This window comes from Sorex araneus, chromosome 4 (genome assembly GCF_027595985.1).
Source record: "Sorex araneus isolate mSorAra2 chromosome 4, mSorAra2.pri, whole genome shotgun sequence".
Classification (NCBI taxonomy): domain Eukaryota; kingdom Metazoa; phylum Chordata; class Mammalia; order Eulipotyphla; family Soricidae; genus Sorex; species Sorex araneus.
Genome location: NC_073305.1, coordinates 16127933 through 16155759, shown reverse-complemented (window position 1 = coordinate 16155759; position 27827 = coordinate 16127933). Strand labels below are relative to the sequence as shown.

Genomic DNA, 27827 nt, shown 5'->3' with positions numbered 1-27827 from the left:
GGAAGTAGCTGTCGGAGACACCCCAAAGATGTCTTCTAAGCACATAAGGCCCATCATCAGAGTCTCTTTTGCAGCCGGCTCAGCTTCCCGGGGGCCCATTCCAACACATGATCAGGTTAGATCACAGGGGGTCTCCTTCATCTGGTCAGGTCTCACCTTCTCATTCTAATGACAATGTTAGTAAGAGGTGCATTTTTCTAGGTGTCAATACACATTAAAAAAAAATCTTGTTCCTTCTGTCTTAGTATTCAAATGGACATTGCTCAGCTGCAGTACACTCCTTGGTCTTTTTTCTCCAGGCTCTCCCTCTTCCCCCCAGAGTGTGTAAGATGCCCTGTGTCTGGGAGGGATGTGCTTATGTGCATACACCCCATATGCCAGCAGGGACCCCTGCTTTATCGGGAGTACCAAAGTGTGTCTTCAAATCTGCCTCCCAAGGCCTGGGAGACCCCCATCTCCTAGATGGGCAAAAAATAAAACCGGAGTGAGCAGATGACAATTTTGCATGCAAATTGCTTTGCGCAGCCTGAAGCTGCTCAACTTGTGTGCACGATCCTCTATTTCCATGCACCAATTTGGGAGTTTGCGCATGAACACAGTAATTGTTCATGCAAAGCTGAAAATGCAGGTGCAGAAGCCTTTTTTTAGAGCCTGAGAACTGTCTGGCCCTAATCACATTTGACTGAGTTTTATTGAATCTTTTGTGATGTCAGACACATAAGAATATCATTTATGAAAATGCATTTTCAATGCGTGGGACTTTGTATAAGTCTTATGAATGGTTTGTGTGACTCTACCTCTAATGGAATGATATGCCCCTACCATCTGGGGGCACAGGAGGACCTATTGATATGAATTGGGTGGCGCTGCGGTGACTTTGAATGAAGGAGTGGGTAAAAACTAAACCCCCAAAGAGTGTGATTCATTCTGTCGTAGACTCTTGAAACTGGACTTACATGTGATGAAATTTATTTTGGGACCTCCCCACAGTATTGGGGCAGCTAGGGGCCACTCCAGGCAATGCTCAGCCCTGTGGCATGGACCTAAGTTGTCAAGTTTGGAGATTGGACTGATATGGTTGGTACCCTGACACGGCAAGTGCCAGAGAGCCCCAAGACCACACCCAGTGGTGCTGGGGTGGGGGCAGGGAGGTGAGTGACTGGGCAGCACCAGGGATCAAACTCAGAGTCTCGTGAGGATAAGGAGTACTCCCCAACCCTTTGAGCTTTCTCCCCTTTCCATGCACAATTTTACATTATTTTATTACTAAAACCTTAAATATAGGGACTAGCAAGATAGCACCAATTGCCTTACACACAGCCTACCCAGATTCGATCCCCAGCACCCCATGTAGTACCCTGAACCCACCAGGAATGATCCCTTAGTGCAGAGTCAGGAGTTAGCCCTGAGCTCTGCTGGGCGTAGTCCCCAAACTTCCAAAAATGAATATAATATTTTTATATTACATATCAGAAATAGTACGTGAAGCCTTTGTTCTTACGTCCTGTGTGAAGTTCTGTTCACAGAGCTATGCCTGTCAGGATCATCAAGAGCCATCATCATCTTTTTTATGTCTTCTGTGAGTGCCTAACGGGCATGCACTCCTGCTCTTGGAACATCCTGCTTTGGGGGGAAATTTTTTTTTTCAAATGATGCTGTTTGGGGTTCATATTCCCAGTCACTTCTTGTTCCCAGCTCTGGTCTCTATCTTGTCATTCTTCAGCCAGCTCCGCACAGGCACAGTGGGGACTCAGCAGGCTTCCCTGTGTCCATCTGAGATCAGCCATTTGTCTATCGAGCCGCATGTTTTCATGTGTAACTTGGTATAACTTGCTGTGACTGATGCCTTTTTTTTAGCTGATGTCTTTTTTTTTTCCTTTTCTTTTTTTTTTTTTTTTGTGTGGGGATAGAGTGGGCCACATCCCACAGTGCCCGGGGCTTACTTCTGTCCCTATGCTCAGGGGTCAGTCCTGGTGTTGCTCAGTGGACCATATTGGGTGCTGGGGTTCAAACCAGGTTGGCTGTGTGCAAGCAAGTGCCCTACCCCCGGTATTACCACCCTGGCCCCAGTTGCTGCTTTTTTGATTCTGGCTTCTGTGTGTCCCCTGCTCATGTCAGAGGGGACAAGAGAGTGGAAATGGAGGTGAGGTGTCCTCTCTCCCTGTGGGAGCCAAGTTGACTGGGCAAGAGGGCAGTGTGACTGTGGCGGTGGCTTAGAAGTGAGCTCTCTGGGGGTGGCTGGCGCGTGCCAACGTGAATGTTCTCTAGGAGGTGAAGTTGCACTTAGCAATGTTAAAAGGTTCATGTTTTGCAGAGTTTATCTCAATGTTAAAAAAGAAAAAAACAAAAAACAAAAACCATTTCAAGGCCCCTCTGAGTTTTACATTAGAGGATGCTTTCATTTTGGTTTCATGTCTTACCTGTTTTGTGGCTGGCGTTGGAGTCCTGAAAGTTAACCATCCCCCAAAGAAGCAGTAGCTGGCACTTTGCATTGGGCTTTTTTTATTTGGGCGGGGGAGGTGTGGCTTGAGAGGGTGGTGTTCCTAGTAGTGCTTAGGGCACATGGGAGGTCCCTCCGGGTGATAATTGGCTGAGGTCCGTAATTCAGTATCAGGACCCAAGTTCAATGCTCAGTCTCTGTGGTACTGGGGCTTACCCGGGCACCCCAGCAGTGCTTGTGAGCCTCCAGGGCTGTACCTAGCAATGCTCAAGGGACCCTGTGGTGGCAAGGGTTGAAGCCGGGTGGGACAAGTGCCCTAAACACTATACGGTCTCTTCCCTTGAATTTTCTATAATGGAGAAAGTGTCTGTGCCCTCACAACCTAGACCAGGATCATTTTAGAGAAGGTCTTCCCTAGCGATGGCTGACCGTGGGCTGGAGAGGTACCCCAAAGGGCGGTTGCACATGCTTTGCCCCAGCTTTGGTCCCCAAGAGCAGCACATCACCAGCTGTGGCCTGCTGTCCTTCCAGAAAGATGGTTGTTCATGCACTCTCCGAAACCCTAAAACTGTTCTTTAGACAAGTCTCATCAAAGGGCTAAGAGAGTACAGTATGCAGCTGACCTGGACCCCATGTGGTCCCCCGAGCCCACCAGGAGTGATCCCTGAGCACTGCAGGGTGTGGTCCCAAAACTAAGCAAAAAATGGCTTCGCTCTTGCACACTTGTTTTTTAAGATTTGAACCCGAAAGCTAGTGTGTGTTCATGCAGGCAGCACAGTTAATTCAGATCAGATTCTGAGGGCTGAACACTGCAATGCTGATTACCAGCCTACAGAGTTTTGAGACTTTATCATAGAAATCCATATAGCGTCCCATTTACATTCCAAATAGTTCATTTCCATATTGTTTGTACATATTCATTAGTGGCTGGGCTTTGATGCAATCAGTTTATTGTATTCTCAAATTCAAAGGAGAATTACCAGAAAGTCAGCGGTTTTGCTGTCAGGCTCCATTAGGAAAGTAGCCAGGGAGATAGGGAACCTGCCTCCCTCTGATTTGGGCTAAAGCTTTCTTGGAATTGGTGTGGATGGGTTTGGTTAGACATTCTGAAGACTTGGCCATCCCCTGTGTCTTTGATTCTCTATCAAAAGTCCTTTTAAATGGATGAAATATTTTATTAATACTCGGGGCTCAATTTCAAGCTGGTGGCTTTAAATATTTGAGAACTCCCAATGCGAGACCTCAGCGGCCTGGGGGCCCGTGTTTCTTGACAAGCTTCCTTGATCAGTCTTTGCCTGTGTCTTCTCTGGTAACAGGGACTGGTGCGGTGGGCGGCGATCAGTGGGAATTCTTGAAGCAGACTCCTTACACACTCTGAACTCTTGAGTGTTTTCTTCTGCATATTGATTGATAATGACGATGATGTGTGGGAGTGTGACTATATGGGACCCTCTGAAATGACAAGCAGACTGATAACATCATGCATCTCCAATATCCCCACCACCACCACCACCACACACACACACACACACACACACACACACACACACACACACACACACACGCCTGGTTGTCATGGCAGAGAGGGTCTGATGCTTAACAGTCATTTGTGCTAGACTGGCCTGCATCTTAACTCATTTGATGAGGCATCTGTTGCTTTGCCAATTACTCCCTGATTGACCTGTGAAATCCTGGATTTTACATAAGTTTAACCCTTTGGGTTTCTCTGTGATTTAGTTAAGGTACTCAGAACTGTGTTTTTTTGAATGCATATTGATGTTTGCCCGAGTCAGGGAGGGGATGCCAGGAGAAGGGGGAAGAGTGGAACGGGGACTCAGGCCATTTTAGAACGAGAGGGGATGGTTGCCCAACATTACAGATGTGCTTAGTGCTCCTAACTTGAGCACTCAGATGTTGTTGAAGGCCCAGGAGATGGCCCAGAGGGCTGGAGGCCATGATTTTCCATGTGAGTGACTGGGTCCCATCCCTTGTACCTCACGGTTCCCTGGCACTACCAGGAACTACCCTTGAGCAAGTGTCAGGAGTAGCCTCTGAGCAGTGCTGAATGTGACCCCAAAACCCTCCCTGCAAGGGGTCCGGAGCAATGATACAGCAGGTGGGGCATTTGCCTTGCAGAGAGCTGACCCAGGTTCAATCCCCCAGCACCCTATAAGGCCCCTGAGCTCATTAGGAGGGATCCCTGAGCACAGAGCCAGGAGTAAGCTGGAGCACCACTGGGTATGCCCCCCTTAAAAATAAATCCTCTTCAAAATTGGTTGATGTTCTATTACATGATATTTGTGTTTCAGTGGTGGGGTCTCCATAGCACAGATATGTGATGTGTTCTCTTTAAGTTTCAGAAACACAATGACAGAAATATGAATTTGAATGAGCCCTGAATTGAAAGTTTTTTTTTTATTTTTGGGTCACACCCAGCGATGCTCAAGGGTTACTCCTGGCTTTGCACTCAGGAATTACTCCTGGCGGTGCTTGGGGGACCATATGGGATGCCAGGGATCGAACCCGGGTCGGCCGCGTGCAAGGCAAACGCCCAACCCGCTGTGCTATCGCTCCGGCCCCATGAATTGAAAGTTTTAACTCATTCCACTGATTTTGAAATACCAAATCTGAAGATCTGGGCTGGAATTAAACAAAAAAAAATTCAATTCCTGTTCTTCCTATTCCTTTAGCATATCGAATACAGTGAGAAAACTCACATTGAAAAACTGATGGATTTTAGTGTTTTTGTTCAATTGGATCTACTGCAAAGCCCAGGCGGACTGATGTTGTAGAAATAGTTGCCTTTAAGGAACTGTGTGTATGTGTTCATGTGCGTGCATGTGTGTGTGTGTGTGTGTGTGTGTGTGTGTGTGTGTGTGTTTATGGGGGTGTGTGAAAAGGAGGGGTGGAGTATGCAATTGTCATTATCAGCTTCACCTGTGAGGGTGATGACCGAGGGAGGGTGCTGCTCTCTTGGTATTGACAGATCCATTAGGGGATGTAATTAGAAAAAGCAAAGTCGTACTTTAAATAATTAGGTTAAAGTCACAAATGATCACTGGGCTAAATAATGGAAGCTATTGCAGTTGGTGGTGCCGGTGCCCTCTGGGGAGAGTGGAGTGAGCTGTGAGCTGAGGAGGCTTCTTGCTGGTGCTTGGAAACTGCTGCTTTCCCAATAATAGAGTTTGCAGGAGCAGAGGCATTGCTTAACTCTCCCGCAGAACTCTGAAGAGCTGCGTTCTCAGTGAACAAATATTCCTGCCAGCCAAAAAGATTCATCAGAGGCAAAATCTACTTCATCCCAGGAGTGTTGAGAAATGTGTGGGTTTGTGGTTTCATTTTGCCCCACTTCCCACCCCCCACCACAACACTCATTTGAAAAAAAAAAAACTTCTGGGATAATTGTTTATTTGTATAGAGTTATTTTCTGAAAATAAAACCACTTATTTCGAAAGACTTTTGGACTCTCTTGCCATCCCAGATACCTTCCTGACAGTACTTTTTTTTTATTGAATCAATGTGAGATATAGTTACAAAGCTTTTCAAGAGCGAACACCCATCCCTCCACCATTGCACATTTTCCACCACCAATGTCCCCAGTATCTCTGCCCCGCCCCACTGCTTCCCAACCCTCTCCCTGCCTCTATGGCAGACAATTTCCCCCATACTCTCTCTCTCCTTTTGGGCATTATGGTTTGCAATATAGATACTGAGAGGCTATCACATTTGGTCCTTTATCTACTTTCAGCACACATCTCCCATCCTGAACGATTTCTCCAACCCTCATTGACTTAGTGATCCCTTCTCTATTCCAGCTGCCTTCTCCCCCAGCTCATGAGACAGGCTTCCAACTATGGAGCAATATTCCTGGCCTTTGTGTCTACTGTCTGACAGTACTTCCTACATTTTTATGTTACAAAAGCCATTATTGATACTTGAGCTAAAGAGGAGGGGACTGCAATTATAACTCTGCGGTCCTAAAGTATTAGTTTTTCTCTACATCCACGAGATGTAATGGGCCTGAGAGCTAGTACAGGGGTGAGGCACTGGCCTTGCACACTGTCAGCCTTGGTTCAACCCTCAGCACTGCATATGGTTCGCTAAGCAACGCCAGGCAACTCCTGAGTACGGAGCTGGGAATAGCCACTGAGCCGCTGAGCGAGGTGTGTTCCAACAACCCTCCACAAAACAGCGTGGGGAGCTCTTTCAGATTCCCAGAGATGTCTCTGGGAGGACGATAAGTGGTGATGATGAGGAGATGCAGAGCTGCTCTTCAGTACATCGGTCATGCTAGTGGCTCACGCAGATGATGCTAGGATCTGAGAGAGAAACGGGATGGGGTGCACTTCCCCCACATCTACCAGGCTCCCCATCTATCTGGATTCTACGTGGCCTTGGCTTGGGGTCATCAGAGGTTGAAAGTAAGGCCTGGCATTGTGGCTCTGCTATCGACCACTTGTCTCGTGTGCCCCTAACCACCAAGAGAAAGTTGAAAAGAAAAATAGGAACGACTCGTCAGCTCTAAGCACCGAGAGGGTTCCTATGTGGACCAGGATTTGTGACTTCCTACAGGAAGACACCCAGGGTTCCTTCCGCTCAGGCGCCATGCACCCCGCTGGGGAGGTTCTTCCCCTGCCTGCGTCTGCACTTTCCTTTCTCCATTTGACCCGGGGCCCCAGTTTGGACTTTAGAATTTGTGCAGCGCCTCTACCAGATGGTGAAATGAGAGGCAGCCTGGGCCTAGACGGGTGCCAGTACTCAGCAGCAGCATGACCAAGGTACCGCATAGGACGGTCCCGTGGGTGGGTAACCCCCTGGCGGCAAGGGGGATCCCCCGAGGCTCTCTCTTTTGCCACCTGTGTTCGTTGGTCTTGGACCGCTCGCCCACCCAGGCGGACGAAGGAGGAAAGGAGGCCGCCAGGCTGGTTGGTGAACAGTTGCCGTTTATTCCATTCTCCCCACGCGCCTGCTCCAGTCTCGCTAAGCTCCTCCCCTAGTCTCACACTGGCCCTTACTCCCGGCTCCTCCTGTCTCTCCTGCTCGTCTCTCTGCAAGTGGTCTAGAGCAGAGCCACAAAGCCAGGCCTTCCTTTCTCTGCGCTCCCTCTCACAGCCCTGTCTCTCGTCTCTCCACACTCCTGCGTTCTTCCCCCACATTCTTCTCCCTCTGCCCCCCTTGCTAGTCTCTCCACGCTCCATCTTGCTGCCCTGGTCTCTTTCCAACTCACCGCATTGGGGGTAGCAGAATCAACATATCAAAGGCCCTTCCTGACAGCCCATCAGGCTCAAGGACTAAAATACCACCTAGGGGTGAATTTCTCCTCTCCTTAGTCCAGTAACTAAATTAACATCATAATTGACATCTTAATATGAGTTGCTACTTCTTAATATTAGTTACTTTATATGGACACAGTAAGAGATATATTTTATGCTTCTAGGGCTGCTCTCCTGGGGAAATCTTGCTATAGATTTCAGACTACATTGCTCAGGCCGGATTAGTCACTCCTATAACCCTAGAAGGGTCTTAATCTAGATGTTACTTTTTGGATCATGACAGAATTTGTCCATGACCATGTTCTCAACTTATAGTTAAGTATTTTGGCGCTTTGGCCAGGCCCATTTTGATGCCAGGGTAGCTCACAGCTTGCCCTAGGTCCATCCAGTCCCTCGTCGAGTCCCTGCTTTCGGGGTGCTAGGAAGTAAGGGAAACTGAGGCTTACGTTGAGAGAACAGATGCCCAGGAGTGAATATCACTTGGAGTCAGTTAACTCCCATGTTACAAAAGCACAGCTTTTAACTATCTTCTTACAGACACAAGTAGACACAATGTCTATACAAAAAGGACATTGCTCTGAATTAACTATGCAAAGAACTTAAGGAGAAGTGAAAAGCAACATTTACAAGTTAACAGCACAAAGAGGTTACAAATAAACACAGAGGAATGGGAGCACTGTGATGGGAGTAGCCCAATAAACCTAAGCTCTCTGTGGCAAAGCAGAAAGAACAAACCAATATTATCCTACAGGTAGGGACACAAGGAGCTGGCAGACCGTCAGGATAGGTAAAACCACGGCACAGCGGCTGGAGAGGGGAGAGTGTGCTGTGCCAGTTGTGGGGTCCTGCCGCAGACGAGACACGTACATCGGCCTCCGAGTCCCTCAGCTGAGCAGGGGCTCAGCAAAAAAGGATGATGCACCAAGGCTTCCGTTTTCCGGTCCTGGGGCTCTTGTCAAAGCCAAAGTCATGTACCTTGCTCACGCTGTTTTTCTGTAGAAGCGAAACCCATCATCATGAAGATACTTTTTGGTTTGGGTTTGAGGCCACATTCTGCAGTGCTCAGTGGGCTAGTCCCGGCTCTCTGCTCAGAGGTTGCTCCTTCTGGTGCTGAAGGAGAATGATCTGGGACAGGGTTTGGAACCCAGGCGTCCTGCACGCAAAGCCTGCTTGGCATGTGCTTAGTCTGCTGTGCTATCTTGAGTCAGCCCCTTAGCTATTTAACTCTTAGAGGCAGTTTTTTTTTTAATTTTTAATTTTTTTTTTATTTTTTGGTCACACCTGGCGATGCACAGGGATCACTCCTGGCTATGCACTCAGGAATTACCCCTGGCGGTGCTCAGGGGACCATATGGGATGCTGGGAATTGAACCCAGGTTGAGCCGGGTGCAAGGCAAACGCCCTACCCTCTGTGCTATCGCTCCAGCCCCCTTTAGAGGCAGTTCTTAAAATCCCCTTTCTCTCCCACTGCTGCGTTTCCTAGAACTCCCTGGAAAGTTCCATGCCTGGGGGCACAAGGGTAGACAGTGCTCCTTGTTGTCCAGGATGGGAGGAGGCAGTGATTTGCATCCTACCATCCTGGGACCTATTTTTTTTCTTTTTTTTTTTCTCAGCTTCTCTTCCCAGGGACTTGCACAGCTGCCTGAGGAGCACTCTTTCAGGTCACATGGAAATTGTGTATTCTCTTATCCATTGTCACCTTTGAACTAGAAACCTTCAAATCCATATGCAATAAACTTGCATCTTAAAGTTAGAAGCAGAAGAGTGAGAGAAGAAAGGTGCCAGCTATAGAAGCAGGCTGGGATCGGGGCGGGGCATGGGGGTGTGGTGATGGCTTGAAGGGGGGGTAGGGAAACTGAGGACACGGTGCTGGGAAATTACACTGGTGGAAGGACGGCTGTTGGAACATTGTCTGACAGAAACGCAATCATGAACAATTTTGTAATGCTCTATCTCATAGTGATTCAATTTTTTAAAAAAGTATTTTTGTTAAGTTAGAAGCTCCTTTCAGAATTGCCTGTATCTTTATTTGACACACAAGGACCCTGAGAGATGGGATGGGAAGTCCATGGTTTACCCAAGGTTACATAATTTGTAAATGAAACCAGGCAAATGTTGCAATGTGGAGAAGTTGGGATGGTGGGTGGGAAATAAACCAAGGCTATAATTGGTATATCCATCCAAACAGATTAAATTCTTCCTTTATTTTTGTAGAAATAATAGTATGGGAGACAGGGGTTGGTCACTTTACAAGAAGTAGGTTGGTTTTCTTTTAAGGTTCAGGTTCAACTAGAAACATGAAATTAAGGCCTTTAATCATATTTACAATAGGGACCTGGATGGTGGTGGGGTTTTTTTATTGCAATAAGATGGTTGGTATTCATTTTTATTTGTTTTCTAACCATGGAGCTAAACTTACTTTGACAGCGTGCATACCAAAAATTAAAGCCATAAAATTGCTGGGTTTTGACATCTTGAGATTTGAAGATAAAAATTTAAAAGGTATGATGTTTTATTCACGAACGAAGCATTTAACTAGAAAGTGGTTGATTGACTTACATTTCTAGTGCACTGACTTGGGAGCCTGGAGGTGAAGGGGTGCAGGTAGGAACGGGAGTTGTTGATGGCCCCCACCAGCTTTTCTCTTCACCATCTGAAACAGACTAGCCCCCTGGCCGTGTCCCTGGGGATGAAAGTTTTGTCAGTTATACATAAACCCCCCCTTTGGACTCTCACATTCACTCTTCTGTGGAGGAAAGGCTGATGTCATCACCTCCATTTGTTTGGTCACTTACTTATTTATTGCCACACCAGCAGTACTCAGGGGCTATTCTTGGCTCTATGCTGGCAGTCCCCAGGGATGGGGTATGCAGGGCCAGGGATCGAATTACGGTCAGTGGATGTATGAGAGACAAGTGCCTTAACCCCTGTCTTATCTCTCTGACCCCTCATCATCTCCATTTTGTTCTCAGAAGCTGAGTGTCCACTTGCTCAGCATGGTGCTAGATTTGCGTTTAAATCCCAAGTCACATGTGGACTGTTTTTTGTTCTTTTTTTCCTTAACATAGTTGGCATGGCGTCATGCCAAAGACGAAATGAATAGAACTTAAACAAAAACCATGACATGGGCATATGGACAGCCATGAAAAGTTTGAAGTACTTGAAACGTTTACAAAATATTAAACTAAAGAGTAGAGGGTCTTTATGTCATTTGATGGAGAAGAACGAAGCTTGGTGCTGCGGAGTTTCTAGGTTTCACTGATCATGTGAAATTCCCTTCCAGAAATTCTTGTGCACTTATCCGTTTTTATTTCTAATATCACAACTGCTGTCTCTGCTGCCATGGTTACGGCCATTGGACCCCGGTGTCCTGACAGCAGAGGAAGTTCGCCCACTTCTGTACAGATCCACTTCTGTCCTTCACTGGCCCTGGGTGCTAATAGAGAGTCCAGCACTGAGGAAGGTCACCTGGTCACAGGGCCACACCGAGTCTGAGTCTGAGCTTAAGGCCGAAGGAAAATTTCCAATATTGATCTTGGCCGCATTAGGGTTCTTTTTATTTTCTTTTTGGGTCACACCCAGTGATGCACAGGGGTCACTCCTGGCTCTGCACTCAGGAATTACCCCGGCGGTGCTCAGGGGACCATATGGGATGCTGGGAATCGAACCTAGGTTGGCCGCTTGCAAGGCAAACGCCCTACCCACTGAGCTATCACTCCAGCCCCCTCACTAGGGCTCTTTTGATCCTTTGTTCCTCACGCATTCTTGGGATTTGTTTTTATTCACAGAGGCATTATTTCCCCTAGTTACTGAACCCTGCAGGCCCCTCACATTCTGCTCCTATTGCTGATGGATGTCTCCTCCCTCACCTCAGGTCCCCCTTAGTGGTATACACATTGCAGGGGGAGAGGGGCTGCCTCCACCCCTGCTGCAAATAGGGGGAGAGCCTGCACAGGTCCGGGCAGTGCGCTCGAGTTTGTCAGGACAGGACCGTTCCAGGTTGTGGCTGTGTCAGGGTGGACCAGACCATCAGCACTGTGGTTGCCAGCGGAGAGCAGAGTCTGGGGATGCATCTCAGCTGAGTCATTGGGTGGGGCTTGGGGGGAGGCTTAGAGTGCCCCAGTTTGAGCAGTAGGTTGGGTGCAGCTTGAGTCTTGTTTCCCAAGTGTTCCTAGAATCTTTAGATCCTAGGTCCTTGCCAGGTCAAGGGACATAGTCGGAGGACCCCTCTCTATAAGGAGGGGTCCCAGGGCAAAGCCCCTCTCATCTAGATTAGAAACATCTTGCCAGACAGACCCCTTACCAGGTTTCTGCATGTGGGGACTGGAAGAGGGTGAGCATTCTTTACAGCCTTTCTTTAGATCTTTGTGTTTGTTTTGGTATTGAGGCTACACCTCGCTGTGCCTTAGAGTTTACTGCTGGCTCAATGCTTAGGTTTCACTTCTGGCAGTGCTCAGGGAACTATATGTGGTACCTAGGTTTGAATCAGGGTCTGCCATGTGCAAGGCAAGCACCTTACTCCCATTGCGTGCTCTCTTTCTCTCTGTCTCTGTCTCTGTCTCTCTCTCTCTCTCTCTCTCTACACACACACACACACACACACACACACACACCTTTAGATTTTTATTTTAATCTAGCAGAAGATCCAAAATGTTTGCTTCAAGGGCAAATTGCACACTTGCCTACCCTACTGACCTATCTTGGGCTTGTCACTGTTATTCACAGAGACCAGGAGACCAACCCCTTGCTCTGGGGTGAATCATCCCTCTAGATTTGCATTTTCTGTAAATGTTTTGCATAATGAATTGGAAATGAGAGTTATGCTAGCTGTTGTTAAATAATATTCTTAAGTATCCCTAAGTTTTAAGTGTGTGTTGTACAGTTACACATTCAAAGAATATCTTAATAACTTCTCAATAACATTGCCTTTGCATAGAAAGAAAGCAACTGAAATGTCTCATAACTGTCTACCTGAATGACCCCTGAGTGGCAGTTGTACTCAACCTATAAAATAAAACCTTCCCCCTTTTCATCTTTCTCCCTCCCTTCCTGTTATTCTCTCTAGAATTTATGTTTTTATGGTGTCTTTGAGGAAAGAACTTTATCTCAGATCCTGTGATAAACACCATTAGGAATGGATCTTGGACATACTTTCATCGGCAGGGACCAGATTCACTTTACTGGCTTCACTGGCTTCCTAGAGTCACAGCTGGAGGGTCCTGTGTCCACCTAGCCCTCCAGTAAAGTGCTTGTTGGGGTGTTTTTGTGTTTTGTTGCATTTTGGAAATTTGGGGTCACTCCTGATGCTCAAACCAGGGACTGCTGCACGCAAAATTTGCATTCAATCTCCACCCTCTTTTTTTTTTGTATCTGAATTAATCTTTCCAGGTTCTTGTCTCCAAAAAGCCCTGTGGTACATGACTTTATCTGTAGATCTTAAACAACATTTATGAGCCTAGCTACAGGCTGCAAACCTTGATGTTAGTTTGCTGGACAAAGGGAAATCTCTCCTACACACACACACACACACACACACACACACACACACACACCAGCTGAGATGAGCAGGCCTCTTCCCAGCATTCAGGCCAAAGATGGATTTCATAAAAATAAAAAGAAAATGAATTCTATTATTCCAGTAGCAATAAATATAAAATAACTAGGAATAAACTTGACACATGTGCAGTATCTGTGCGAAGAAAACTTTAATATGCTCCTAAGGGACACAAAAAAAGTCTCAAATAAATGAAAATGATGCTAGGTTTTTGGGTGGGAATTGGTAGTATGTTTGAAATAGCCATTCTCTCCCAGTTAAACTCTAGTTTGAATATGAGCTGGTAAAAATATCAGTAAGACTCCATTTTTCTCTTTTGTTTTTGAGAGAAATATAATGAGCTGGTTTTGAATACCATTTGGAAAAACAAATAAGAGTAGGAAAGTTAAGAAAATAAACTAGTGGCCAGAGAGATAGTACAGGTGGTATGGTGCTTGCAGCCAACCCTGGTTTAATACCCAACATGGCATATGATCCCCTGAGCACCACCAGGAGTGATCCCTGAGCACAGAACAAGGAATAGCCTCTGGTGTGGCACAAAGATTTACTAAGTAAATAAATGAATGAGCAACTTATTTTCAAGGAAGTTAGGAATTTTAGGAAATAATCTGTCCTGATATTAAAATAGCACTGTCTGGAGCGATATATCGCACAGCAGGTAGAGCGTTTGCCTTGCACGCGGCTGACCCAGATTCAATTCCTCTGTCTCTCTCAGAGAGCCCAGCAAGATACCAAGAGTATCCCGCCCACACGGCAGAGCCTGGCAAACTGCCCGTGGCATATTCGATATGCCAAAAACAGTAACAACAAGTCTCTGTCTCACAATGGAGACATTACTGGTACCCGCTTGAGCAAATCGATGAACAACAGGATGACAGTGCTACAGTGATATTAAAATATCATATGAAACTAAAGTTGTCAAAGGTTAATGGAGCACTGTTTAAAAAATATGGTGCCATGGGCTGGAAACATAGTACGGTGGATAGGGCACTTGCCTTGCACTCAGCCTACAGATGTTTGATCTCATATCTCACCCTATACCGTCTTCTGAGTCCCACCAGGGATGGTCCCTGAGCGCAGAATCTGAAGTAATTTCTGAGCACTGCTGGATGTAGCTTTAAAAACAAAAGCAGCAAAAATAGCCAAAACAAGCAAAAAAAAGTGTATGAATATATATATGTATATATTTACACTCAGGAATATACTACATAGTAAAGGTAGTAGTACCCAAAAATAATGAGGAAAATGGATAAATCTATAGGGGAATGATGTTAAACTCACATGGCAGAAATTCCAAAGGGACCAACAATTTCTGTATAAAAATAAACTGTGCAGTCAGTAAAAAAAATACTTGAAAAATGCATAGTGCATCCCTATCATGAAATAGTGGACAGTAATGTGAAATATTGATTGGACATGTTGACTGTCTCAGATATGCTAAAGTGTATACAATAGGATCTTAGTGTTTGTCAACAAGAACTATGAGTTTTGAACATACGAAGACATAAAAGGAGTTGCCTGTCTGGCAGATGAGGTGAAACAAAGGCAGAGCTAGGCAGTAACCAAAATAATGCCATATGTATGGCATACCAAATACCATTCCATTTTTGTGAGAACACGGATGCATACAGGGTTATACTAACAGCATCAGAATCTTTTAAAAAATAAAAAGAACCACTTTGTCCTAGAAATCAAGAAACCATGGAATTGTTTTCCACTCTTTGATATCTTCACTGTGGCATAAAACTCAGAAGACAATAAAGTCAAGGTGACAATGACTTCAATTTCAGCTTTTAAAAATTGTTATGGGGGCTGGAGCAATAGCACAGCAGGTAGGTGGTCGACCCTGGTTTGATTCCCAGCATCCCATATGGTCCCCTGAGCACCGCCAGGGGTAATTCTTGAGTGCAGAGCCAAAAGTAACCCCTTTGCATTGCCAGGTGTGACCCCCCCAAAAAAAATTATTATGGAAAAAACTCTTCATGCAAAGTCAAAGAATGTATCAGAAAGATAGATAGAACTGGCCTCACAAATAAGAACTAAAATTCCTCCTATATAAAGAGTTCTTACAAACCAATTGACAAAAAACTAATACTAGAAGATGAAACAAATGATGAACAAAGCACATAACAAGAGAAATATATATATATATATATATATATATATCCATCTCAAAAGGATAATGAGATTAGCCAGACTATGGAAAAACAAAGACTTTTGTATCTTTCTGGTGGAAACCAAAGTTGAGTTACTTTGTGAAGAGAATCTGGCAATATCTAGGGAAAAAAGGGGCAAAGTATTTCTTTAGCCCAGAAAGAAGTTCACACATCTAAGCATTACATTTTTAGGTAATGCATAACTATATATGCACAGAACCATACAGTAGCAGTCTATTTTCACTTCACCATCACTTACAGGAGCAAAGATTCGCAAAATCCATGGTACAACACACAATAGAACATTGAGCATCTGTGGAAAGAATGCGGAATAGCTCTGTGTATTGAACCATCTCTAAGAAGAGTATACTGATCATTTATAAAAATTGATTAAAAGCCAGGTACATAACATTATGCTACCATTTGTGCAAAAGGCAGGGAGATATATAGACTTATTTACCTGTGTATGAATTCAGCAATTAATAACATGTATGCCAAAAGAGAAGGCTAGTATTGATTGCATTTAGGAGAAAAGCCTGAGATAGATCTGAGATGTAGACTTGACTTTTAAATCCTATCTTTCTCAAAATGTTTTTATTCAATTTAAAAATATTTCAATATGTGCAAAAGATTGATCTGTTTTGAGATTCAAAGTTAATGTTGAGGATCTTTTCCAAAATTGCTTAAACTGTTGTATTTTTTAGAATTACTAATATAAGCCCAGTTTGCCCATTTTTCATTTAAATTTTTACGGGGACCTCACCCAGCATTGCTGGGGTCTGGGGCTGGGGGGGATATGTTGCTTGGGATTTGAACTCTACACAGAGGTGCTCTGTTTCCTTGACTTCCTTCCTTCCTTCCTTCCTTCCTTCCTTCCTTCCTTCCTTCCTTCCTTCCTTCCTTCCTTCCTTCCTTCCTTCCTTCCTTCCTTCCTCCCTCCCTCCCTCCCTCCCTCCCTTTTACTCTCTCTCTTTCTCTCTCTCTCCTTTTGGGTATTATGGTTTGCAATACAGGTTAGTAAGTGGCCATCATGTTTGATCTATAGTCTACTTTCATCTCCCATCCCGAGCGAGCCCTTGAAGCATCATTCACTTAGTGGTCCCTTCTCTATCCCAGCTGCCTTTTCTCCCAGCATGTGAGGCTGGCTTCCAAGCCATGGAATGATCCTCCTGGCTCTATTATCCTTGGGTGTTAGTGTCCCATTCTGTTACTTTATATTTCACAAATGAGTGTAGTCATTCTATGTCTGTCCCTCTCTCTCTCTGACTCATTTCACTTAGCATGATACTGTTCATGTTGATCCACTTATATGCAGATTTCATGATTTCATCTTTTCTAACAGCTGCATAGTATTCCATTGTGTATGTATATCAAAGTTTCTTTTAACCAGTCATCTGTTCTCGGGCACTCAGATTTTTTCCATATTCTGGCTATTGTAAATAGTGCTGCAATAAACATACAAGTGCAGATGTCATTTCTACTGTACATTTTTTTTAACTCTGGGAAATATTCCCAGAAGTGGTATTGCTGGGTCAAATGGGAGCTCAATTTCTAGTTTTTTGAGAAACGTCCATATTGTTTTTCAAAAAGGCTTAACCAGTTGGCATTCCCACCAGCAGTAAAGGGACTATCTTAAACTAAGAAGCTTCTGCTCCTCAAAAGAAACAGTGACCAGAACACAAAGACAGTCTACAGAATGGGAAAGGATATTCACCCAATATCCTTCTGATAGGTGGTTAATATCAAGGATATACAAAGACCTGGTTGAACTCTACAAGAAGAAAATATCCAATCCCATCAGAAAATGGGGAGATGAAATGAACAGAAACTTTCTCAAAGAAGAAATCTGAATGGTCAAAAGGCACATGAAAAAATGCTCTTCATCACTAATCATCAGGGAGCTGCAGATCAAAACAATGATAAGATATCTCACACTACAGAGACTGGCACACAGCCAAAAGAACAAAGGCAACCAGTGGGTTGGCGTGGATGTGGAGAGAAGGGGTCTCTCCTTCACTCTGGTAGGATGGCCCTTCTTTTTAAGGCCTACTAATGCCGTGTCTGAGAAAGTTGACTGTCAGTTCAAAACCTCTGTGTCTTTGGTGGAGGTGAATGGGCACTGGGGGACGGATGGGTATGAGTGAAATGTATGAGTGAAATGTACGATCACAGTATGAGTGAAATGCAAGCACAAAAGTTCCTAAGTTTGTAACTGTACATCATAGTGATTCCCTAATAAAGAATTAAAAAAAAAAACCTCCGTTCTCTCACTGCCTTGGAGTGAGCTGGGAAATGGGCAGCCCTTTGGGTGGCCCCTTGGGCCAGGGACAGAGCCTTGGGCGGCGGCGAGGACAGGAGGAGGTTTGGCTGGGCAGCTGCTGAGTCTCTCCTTTCTCCACTCCAGCTGATCTTCCACGCTCCTCGGCCGTGAGACTGGCCTCCCTGCACGACCTGCCCGCCCAGCTGCTGGAGCTGTACCAGCAGGGCTTCTCGCTGGTGGCCCTGCACCCCTTCCTGCAGCCCACCCCCACGAGGGAAAAGTCACCCCTGGAGCACATCTTCAGGGCCATCCTGATCAAGAAAACTGACAAGTAAGGCCGCTGAGGGTTGATGGGCATCACTGGGTGGAGCCTTGGGCAGGGGATGTGGAGGGCGAGGGGGAGGAGAGCAGGGGGAGAGAGGGCTGGGACTGTACATGTCAGCTGGGGGCGGGGGGATGGCTCAGCCAGAAGGTACATGCTTTGTGCGTCGAGATCCATTCCAGATGCAATGTACATGTTTTTCCCCAGCTCCCCTGCCCTCTGGCAGTTAAGACCTGAGTTACACCCCCAGAGAGGAATTTCTGAGACCCTCTTCCTGGGACTTCCTCTCTAATGGGTCTCCTTGGACTTCCTGCCCTCCTGTATTGAATTCAGATCCAGTAGACACGTGTCTCCTCTGAAGAGGCATCATTCCAGAACAGGCTCCAGTGATACGTGTCTGAGCTGCATGACTGGAAGCTCTGGGCTTTGTGTTAAGGCCACACCATGTCTTGCCCACCCTCCTGAATGTATCTGCCTTCTCTCCCTCTCTTGGGAAGGCCAACACCCCTCTCTGGAGTCAAGGGCTATAACTGCCCGGGGCCTATTGATGATTGTCAAGGCTTTGAGACCATTTCTTGGTGTGCCTTGTTCATTTGAATATTTATCCAGACTTTTGTTGTGTATAGGAATAGAGGTAGTTTCAAATTATTTATTTAAAAAAAATTTTTTTTGGTTTGGTTTGGGGGCCACACCCATCTGTGCTCAGAACTTACTTTTGGCTCTGTGCCCAGGGATCACCCTGGGTGTGTGTGTGGTGGGAAGGGGGTTCAGAGAACCTCATGTGGTACCAGGGATTGGACCCATGTTCACGAAGTGCCAGGCAAGCCCTTAACTGCTGTACTATACTATCTCTCCAGCCCGCAAATATATTTTTTTTCTTTCAACAATTGAAGGCATGTTACAAAGTACAGTATCTTTTTGCTGCGTTCACAAAAACAAAACTTGAAGTAAAGTCTGGTAAAGGAAATTGCATTGCTCATCCGAGATCTGAGCTCGGGTACCAAGGGAAGAGAGTGAAGACTGTGGAGGAATGTGGGCTGGCTGAGCTCACGGGGTCCCCTGGGAAGGGGTGTCACTCAGACTGGCCCCTCCTGGGAAGCCAGGTCCTTGCTTTCTGCAGAACTCTAAGCCTGGCTTCCATCCCCACCTGAAGTGGAGCCGGCGTGTCCGTGTCATTGCTCAGGCTTAGAGCACTGTGGGCTGTGTTCAGGGACGCTTTCCTCGGGCCCTGCCCTTGCTGCCCGCTGGTTTCTTCCTGTTGACTGGCTGCGACTCAGGATCAGGTGCCAGAGGGACTGCATCTGGGGGCCCAGGTGGCTCCACTAGTTTTGTTTCTGTTTTATGGATGTATTGTGAGGGAGGGTTCCATGAGCAATGTTGGCTAAGTGAGCCCGGGGACCACTTTTGTGATGCTTTGCCTCATGGCTCCGGGCTCAGTGCTTAAAGCCATTATGCAATGCTGGCCAGTCTGGTTATGATGGGGGCCATCAGGAAACACAGCAGCAGAGTTCTCGGGATATGCCCAGAGGTGCTTGGGGGCCACTGCAGTGCTGGGATTCTGCACAGGTCACCTGCCGGGCATTCTCTCCATCCCTTTGGAGCTAGCTCCCTGGCCCCTTTATTTCCTTCTTATTTATTGCGGGTCAGGTAGGGCAGTTCCCAGCAGTTCTCAGTCAACCGGCCAGTGGTTCAATGTAAGGGTCCAACGAGCTGGTCCTGCACGGGTCCTGTGTTGTTGGGCACAGGATGAGCAACCCCAGTGCCCAGAGATCTCCAGGTTTGCACTCGGCCATGCTCTGGGGGACCGTGTGGTTCTGAGAAAAGGGTCGGCTGCACACAAGTCTTGTGTTTTAACCCCTGTACTACCCCTCTGGCTCCTTATTTCCATTTTAGAGATGAGAAACTGAGGCCCGATGTTGGGCTGTTTGCCAAGGTCTGGCTCTGACTTGCTCCCAGGCAAGTTGACCACTCCCCCATCACTTCGTCTGAGCCCTGACAGGAAGTGCCTGTCATGTTCCTGTACCTCTGAGTTTTGTGGAGAACCCCTTTATGGGCCCAGCACGCTTCCGCTCTGCTACGGAGAACCCCTTTACGAAAATGAGTGGGAGAGGGAGGCGTTGGTGTTCAGTGTTGATAGTGATATATGACTCACCTTTCCTTTGCTTTTCCATAGAATGCTCTTTAAAAAAAATCAGAGAGAGAGAGAGAGAGAGAGAGAGAGAGAGAAGAAAAGTTCCTGCCATAGAAGCAGCCTGAGCAGGGGGGAGGTGATGGGAGAGAAACGGGGGACACTGGTGCTGGAAATGTACACTGGTGGAGGGATGGGTGTTGGAACACTGTATGACTTATGCCTAATCATGAACAGCTTTGTAAAGATCTATCTCACAGTGATTCAATTTTAAAAAGTTTTAAATAAATAAATAAATAGCATAATTTCCGGACCAGAGAGGTAGGATAGTGAGTCTGCAGCTGACTGGGGTTTGATCCCTAGTCTCACACATGGTCCCCAGAGCCCCTCTGGGGTGACCCCTGCATGCAGAGCTAGAAATAAGCCCTAAATACTGCTATTGGACACCGAAATTGAATATCACAATTTCAGAAACAAAATAAAACTGGCTGACCATGTCTCCCCCCGATGCCCCCACCCCCAATATAGAATATAGAAGCACTCACCCTGCTCAGTATTTCTGTCCTCAGATCTGGCTCTTGGCCCTGGTATTCAGAGGTGGGGGGGGGGGGTGGGGGTGAAGGGCATCTCCTTTGTCCAGGTCATAGGAATCCCTGTAGCACCTCCTTTGGTAATGTTATCGCAGGTCTTACCAGCCCAGTGCAGATGAACTTGACTCTAACTGTGAAGATGTCTTTTTTAGCCCTTTGTGCTTCCTCTCAGCCTCCCACAGGTTAGATTCAAGTGTGAAGTCTAGCTCGGTAGAACTGGGTGAGTTCGTGTAGTGCTGGTTCTGCTGGTCCATGGCCCACGCTTTGAGGTGGAGGACCAGTCTGACTCTCACTGGGCTTCAAGCCTGACACGTCCCCCCACTGTGGCGGGTTGCTGCTCCCAGGGAGAGTTGAATTCCAGGGGGCTGAGCCAGAGCAGAGGGTACGTGGTTGGAAGGCCCGTGGGCCTGGCTGCGGGGAATGTCACGATGTGGGGTGGTGCCTTGATGGGTTTTCCTGGGTTATATACGTAAGTGCCGAGGGGGGTTGGAACTCACTGATTTGGAAAGCATGAACTCACTCCGAATATCTGGTTGGTGGAGGCAGCTCCTTCACTCGAGGAGTGAAAACTGCACTTCGGAGGAGTGGTCTTTCAGAGCCACTGATGGCGTGGGGGAGTTCAGCGAGGCTCTTCCCTCCTACCCCGCAGAGGCCGTGAGCTAAGGAACTCACATTCCAGGGGAGGTCAGCAGGAAGGATGGCTCTGGTGTTTAGGAGGGTTTACAATGGGGAAGAGAAGGTAGTGGTGTTTTGGGGTTCTGCCGTACTCAGTCCAGTGGTGCCGATGGTACTTGGGTCGGGAAAGGGGGAGAGGGAGATGCCGCCAGGATACATCTAGGGTTGTGTTTGGGGAGCTGTGCAGTGTGAGGGATGAAGTTGGGGCCCCCAAACACTCACGGCATACATTTCACCCTTTTGTACTATCTCCAAGCGCTGCTGCTTACATTTGTGTTTATATGTGCCAGAGTGACTGCCCATTTGACTTTAAGGAACATTCCAGCTCCTTGATAAGTGAATAATCTTGTGTCTTGTGCTATGTAGGCTTTGTAACTTCCTGTCCCCCCTTAGTTCTCCCAAGGGAACTTGCCAGAGTTTGGTAATTTACCAAGTATGGTAATGAGAGGGTTGGTAATATACCAAGTAGGTAAGGACTAGGATAATTTTCCATTCTCTTGGCAAAAATGATTTAGGGACTTCCCCCTACTTTCAGTTTCCATTGGTATAGGAAAAGAAGTAGTAGTGGGGGCAAGTGAAGTCATTCTCCAATATAATTGCAAAATGCTCACGCTTTTCTAGCAAGTGCGATAACTGTGTTTTTGCAGCCCCAGGAAAAGACCGCACACTATTAAAACTAAACAAACAAAAACCATCAGGACTTCTTCTGAATCAGTGGGGAGTGTAGTGGTACAAACGAAACAAAGGGAATTTTATATGATTAATTTTTAATAGAGGCAGTTAAAATGGCATTTTTCACCAAGTCTGCCAAAGTTCTGACAGTTGTAGATGCTGTTAAATGAAATGATTTAGCTCCCAAAGAGGAAGCAAATGCCTGGTTAATATTTTCTAAGTAGACCACATTGAAAGAGCCGAAGATAAATTTTCGAGATTACTCTCCGCCCAGATCAGGTTTGTTAGCAAGAATCACCCTGGGATGACGACTTGAAACTTGGAGACAGCCTTACCATGATTGATGGATGTGGTTTTCAGCCAATAGCGAGCACGGAGGGTCTGTATGACAGAAAAAGCACCAAACTGTGCAAGCTTGCATCCACGCCTTCCTCATTCATTCGTTTGTTCCGAAACACTTCCTGAGCCTGGAGTCTTTGTTGGCTACTGAACAAGGTGTGGATGGGAAGGAGTACCAGTATAAGAGTCTCCTGGGCATGGATTCAGCCTCTAGGGTACCTACCACCTCAACATGTAAAGATAAGCTATGTATCTCATACCAGCAGGCTTTGGAAGTCCCTATGCCATTTCCATTGGATGGAAGCTGTCTTCCATCCAGCTTCCATCCAATGGAAGGGGGTAGAAACATTGAAACTGGCTCTGATTTCTGTTACACAAATATAAGACTGAAACCCACCAGGTGAGGAAAAGCAATTTCTTTTTTTTTATCCCCAGTCTCAAAAATATAAGTTTATTATCTGATAATTAACATAAAATTTGTGTATTATAAAAGGAAATAGGTCTTGTGCCTGCTATCTTTTTTTTTTAACTTTTTATTAAATCACCATGTGGAAAGTTACAAAGTTCTCAGGTTTATGTCTCAGTTATACAATATTCAAACACCCATCCCTTCACCAGTGCCCATATTCCACCACCAAAAACCCCAGTATACCCCCCACCCCCACCTCCTACCCCCTACTGTATAACTAATGAATTTCACTTCATTTTCTCTTTACTTGATTACATTCCATATTTCAACACAAAACTCACTATAATTGTTGGAGTTTTCACCCAAGAGAGACAGACCTACTACCAAGGAAGCATTTGATAATTAGTTTTCCATTGCTGGGAATGAAGAGATATGTAGCCCCAGTGCTACAAGTACATAACTCTTTTTTTTCCTTTTTCCTTTTCCCTTTTTTTTTCCCCCTCATCCCCCTTCCCGTGCCTCATAGTATGGTGTATGCCACGCCACATCGGTCAGCGTGGGGCTTTTGCTTAGTTCACAGTCCAGAGAGGTGGCTGCTACATTAATAACCTTCAATATTTCAACAAAAACTTACTGTTATTATTTGGAGTTTTCCCCCCCAAGTCAGACCTGTTCAAAAAGAACCATTTCACATTGCTGACAATTATAAATGTTAAGTCGCGTGGACTTAACATTTTGAATTTCTGTATAAAGTCCAGGGAAAATACTGCCAGAAATCGCATAGCCCAGCTCACAGTCCCAGTGCATTGCTGTTCTGGGCACATGGTTGGGAGCACTTGCTGGGTTCAGAAGTCATCTAGCTGGCTCCGGATGTTGGGCGTTCAGCAGCAGAGCGGCCATGCGAACGCATGGCCACCTGGTTCGAATCCCGGCGGAGCGCGAGCCGGAGCCGGTACCAGCCCCAGCCCGCGACTTCCCAAGTGTCCCGCTGTTCAAGTTCAAAACACATTTTTTTTCTTTCCCGTGCCACCAAGTTCATACCTGTTTAAACGTCCATAAGATGACGTACACCGCGCCGCTTCTCCCAGAGGGGAGAGAACCAAGGAGGAAGGATATTTCCCCCCCTTAGCCGACACAGGGCAAAAGCTTAATTCACGGTCTAGGGACATGGTTGGGAGCACTTGCTGGGTTCAGAAGTCATCTAGCTCGAAAAGCAATTTCTTAAAAAGAAATATTTTAGGGTGCAGTCTGGTCATTTGAAAATGGCAGTGATGGGTCTGGAAGGGTCATTAATGGGCATTCCTATAATTCAGTGTCACCATATGCAGCCAAGGACTCTACCGGTTAGACAAAATTTCACTTCAACCCATGAAAGATGACCTGATCTTTTCTTTTGCCAATGCTGATAGCCACCTCGTCCTTTGAAGATGGCACTCTGACCACACAGCCAACAGAATCCTACTTGAACATAAGTGTTGTTGGTTGTAGTCCACGCTGGACACTTTGAAAACTGACTCAGGAACAAAGAGCTAAAGATTCGAGCTGAAAGTAGACTATAGACCGAACATGAGGGCCATTCAATACCTCTATTGCAAACTACAACACCCAAAAGGAGAGAGAACAAAGGGGAATTCCCTGCCACAGAGGCAGGGTGGGTGGTGGGGGATGGGGTGGGGGTGGTGGGAGGGATACTGGGATCATTGGTGGAGGTGAATGGGCACTGGTGGAGGGATGGGTAAATGATCACTGTATGAGTAAAATGGAAACACAAAAGTTCATAAGTTTGTAACTGTACATCACAGTGATTCTCTAATAAAAATTTTTTTAGTTTAAAAAAATAAATAAATAAAACCAAAAAAAAGGAGGAACTGCTTAGTGAATGCGTCGAGAAAGCAGTTCTACTTTCTATTCACTGGAAGAGTTAGTGATTTTTAGCAGAGTATAGTTATATTCACTCTGAACCCTAAGTACAGTTAAGTTGTCCTTCTTTCCTGTAGAGCAATTTCCCTTATCACAAGTAGCCAAAGATCTCAGAATTTGATGGCTAAGGGAAGTCAGTTATTAAAATGTCACTTGTGATGTTTGTGAGTGTGGGTTTAATTCTAGGTCGTTTTACAGTTGTCGATATAAGGAGAAAAATGCATTGTGTCATTCCATTTCCCAGAGTTTGAATTGTCATCATTTACACACAGAGCTTATTCAGGGTGTTACTGATGGGGTTTTCATCACTAATGGATTGAAGCCATTTGGGTCTAGGACCCCTGAAACAATGGCTTTTATGGTATAAGGGGACTAAGACATTTGTGAGTGCTGCGCTCATCAGGTGCCTTTGGGCAGAGGGCCAGGGGCAGGACATATATAGGAGCTGCTGCCGATGCTGGGTGGGATTCAAGAATCTTGGGGAGGGTGGGAAAAGACAAAGACTACCACCCAAACTACCCTCGAACATCTCTTGAATGGTCCATGAAATGCTGTCGCATCCTTTACTTGACCCTTGCATTTCCCTTTGGAAAGAAATCAGATGCTTGTGTTCTGACCCTGAACGCCGCCCCCCCGCCCCCCAAACACACACACACACACACACACACACACACACACACACATCCCCGGTCAGGGTGTGGAGTTGGCGGCGCTGAGAGTGAGCTCATTAGAATCACACCTACAGTGGAGAGACACTGGCACCGAGGGAGGTGTTTGTGGGAACCGAGATGGAAGGATCTCGTCGCCTCTCCTCTCACATGGATCCCGGGCCACAGCTGCCTGTTGAGTCGAGCCACTGGCACTGTCTTAAGTGGCAAAAGTTCCTCCCTTTCAGTTAGATTTTTCTCAGATGAACAGATGTCAAGGAACTTCACCATGCAAGATAACTTTCAAGAACTCCCAGCTCTCAACCGCTCTTCTCCGAGGGGAGGGAGATGCAAAAAGCTTGTGGAATTGTCATCATGCAACACCCCGTGAGACCTGATGGTTCTGGTTCTCACCTCTTCGTTTGATCGTGAGGATGCTTTAGGTCCATGACTTCCTTTTGTGTCTGGGTCTGGAGTGATTGGGTGGGTTTGGTCAGGGGGTGGGAGGGAGGCTCCTTGGCAGAGGCCCTGACTCTGGGGCTTGGAGGCCCCCGAGGGAAGAAAGAGAGACAGAAGGCATGAGAGGCATTGAGGCTGGATCTGGAGGTCCCAAAACGTCAGGTGAAGGAGCGTGAACTGGATCCTGACCTGAAGTCTGTGAGGGAGGGACCATTGCGATACTGTCGTTGCTCTACGGCCACGAGACATCTTGAGTCTCTAGAAGACGTAAGAGGGAAAGAACATGGAAGCTGAGGAGCACTCGGTCTCCGCTCTGAGGGGAGATGATTGTAAGAGGTTGTAGAAAGAGCTGGAGCAAGCGGTACAAAGAGGAAATGTTGGACTTACTGTTCATTTTGCTGGAGAGGGATGGCATAAAGGAAGAGGAAGAATCAAAATATAAGCTCGCTTTTGGCGTTGACTGGCTGGGAGGATTCCCTGGGAGAGGAAGGAGTCAGCCCAGGGAAGGGATGTCTGGGTGGAGCTTTCCCACCATACAACTCTGAGCGCAGGATTCACATGACAGGGACTGTGAAGGAAGTGTTTCTGGGGAGGGATCCTTTGGCGGGTGGTCTTTGGACAGGAAGGGGAGGAGTCAGCTGGGTTGCGACCTCAGCCTCTCCCCATTCTGTGGAAGGCCAAGTGGAGGCTGGTAACTAGAGCAGCCAGGAGGGTCGCTACCCCAGACACTTCTAGATCAAGGACCCACTGCAGAGCGTGCAGATGTGGGAGGAAGACACACAGAGCCTGTGTTGTTGTGATGGTGATGGAAGGATCGAGGTCCTCGGGGCAGATTACAGAAAGGAGCCAGGATGTACAAGATGGCCTGACTGCGAAGAATGGTTCCTGCACTTGTGTGTGTGCGTGTGCGTGTGTGTGTGTGTGTGGGGGGGGGGGCAGGTGCTGGGTAGGTGTTTGCTGGGGCGTGTCACCTGGCAATCCGGAACCAGGCAAGAAGCTGGGGGAGGCCGCTGTGGAGCTCGTGAGGACCCAGCCCACTGCACGGTTGCTAACGCATGAGCCAGGCCGCTCTGGCCCTCATCTACGCCCTACGGCCTTCTGGGTTCTTGGAAGAGACGCTTTGCATGCAGTGGCTTGCAGAAAGCCGAGCTAAGTGAGTCGCTCTCTTCCAAATTGACCATATGCTTGAGTCTGAGAGGTTTTTCCTCCCGTTCTGCATCAGCAAGATGTACTCCCACGTCCTCCCAAGCAGCACAGATTGCTGGATGAGTCAGCTCTGGCCACCCAGTGTCAAGTGATGCAGGGACTTTTTTTTTTCCGGGGGGTGGGGGTCGAGGGGGGAAGACAGGGAGGGGAGCTTTTTAGCTGCCTTATTTCCAGGAAAGCAAATTCATAAGCATGCTCAGCCTTTGCCTCCCGTTCTCCCTGGAGGGGCCCAGAGCCTGAAATCCTGAGGATGTGGCCTTTACTCTGAGACAGGGTTTGCAAATCCGGGTTGCTGCGGGGCCGCAGGCCTAGGCTCTGGTAGCGGGGACTCCCCGGGCACGGGACCTTCACTCTGTCCCTATTGTTGCCGAGTATCTCAGAACTCAGAATGCTTTTCCCCCAGAAGAGATTGGAATCCGGATTTCTAAAGAAAAGCTCTTTTTCAAAATGTCCCTTCCCTTTTTCAAAATAACATTGTATGCCCCTAATTCACCCGATGACTGCCATCTTGCAGTCTTCAAGATTTCTGTGTGATGCTTAGTTTGGCGTAGTTAATCATCCAGCCTTTGAAAGGGCCATTCTTCCTTTCATACACACTAACAATGGCTGTAGACTCTCTTATGATTGTTTTTTATAGATCCGCCTCGCTCCTCTCCCCTTGCTACATCTTCTTTCATTCCACTGCTCACTTAGAGTGTCCAGTGTTGAGTAGGTATTGCTCAATAGAATCTTCTGGGATGGACTGGACTAATACTTTGCCCTGGGATTTTGGTGCTC

General features: G+C 46.6%; 1 protein-coding gene across 3 annotated transcripts in view; it reads left to right on the top strand.

Moving 5' to 3' along the window:
• Positions 1-27827, top strand: part of RFTN1 (raftlin, lipid raft linker 1) — a 215905-nt gene that overhangs the window by 76343 nt on the left and 111735 nt on the right. For all 3 annotated transcript variants that reach the window (XM_055135488.1, XM_055135487.1, XM_055135486.1), the window contains exon 3: positions 17828-18014. In XM_055135488.1, coding sequence (XP_054991463.1) covers positions 17828-18014 — 187 coding nt within the window. The remainder of the gene's footprint in view (positions 1-17827; positions 18015-27827) is intronic.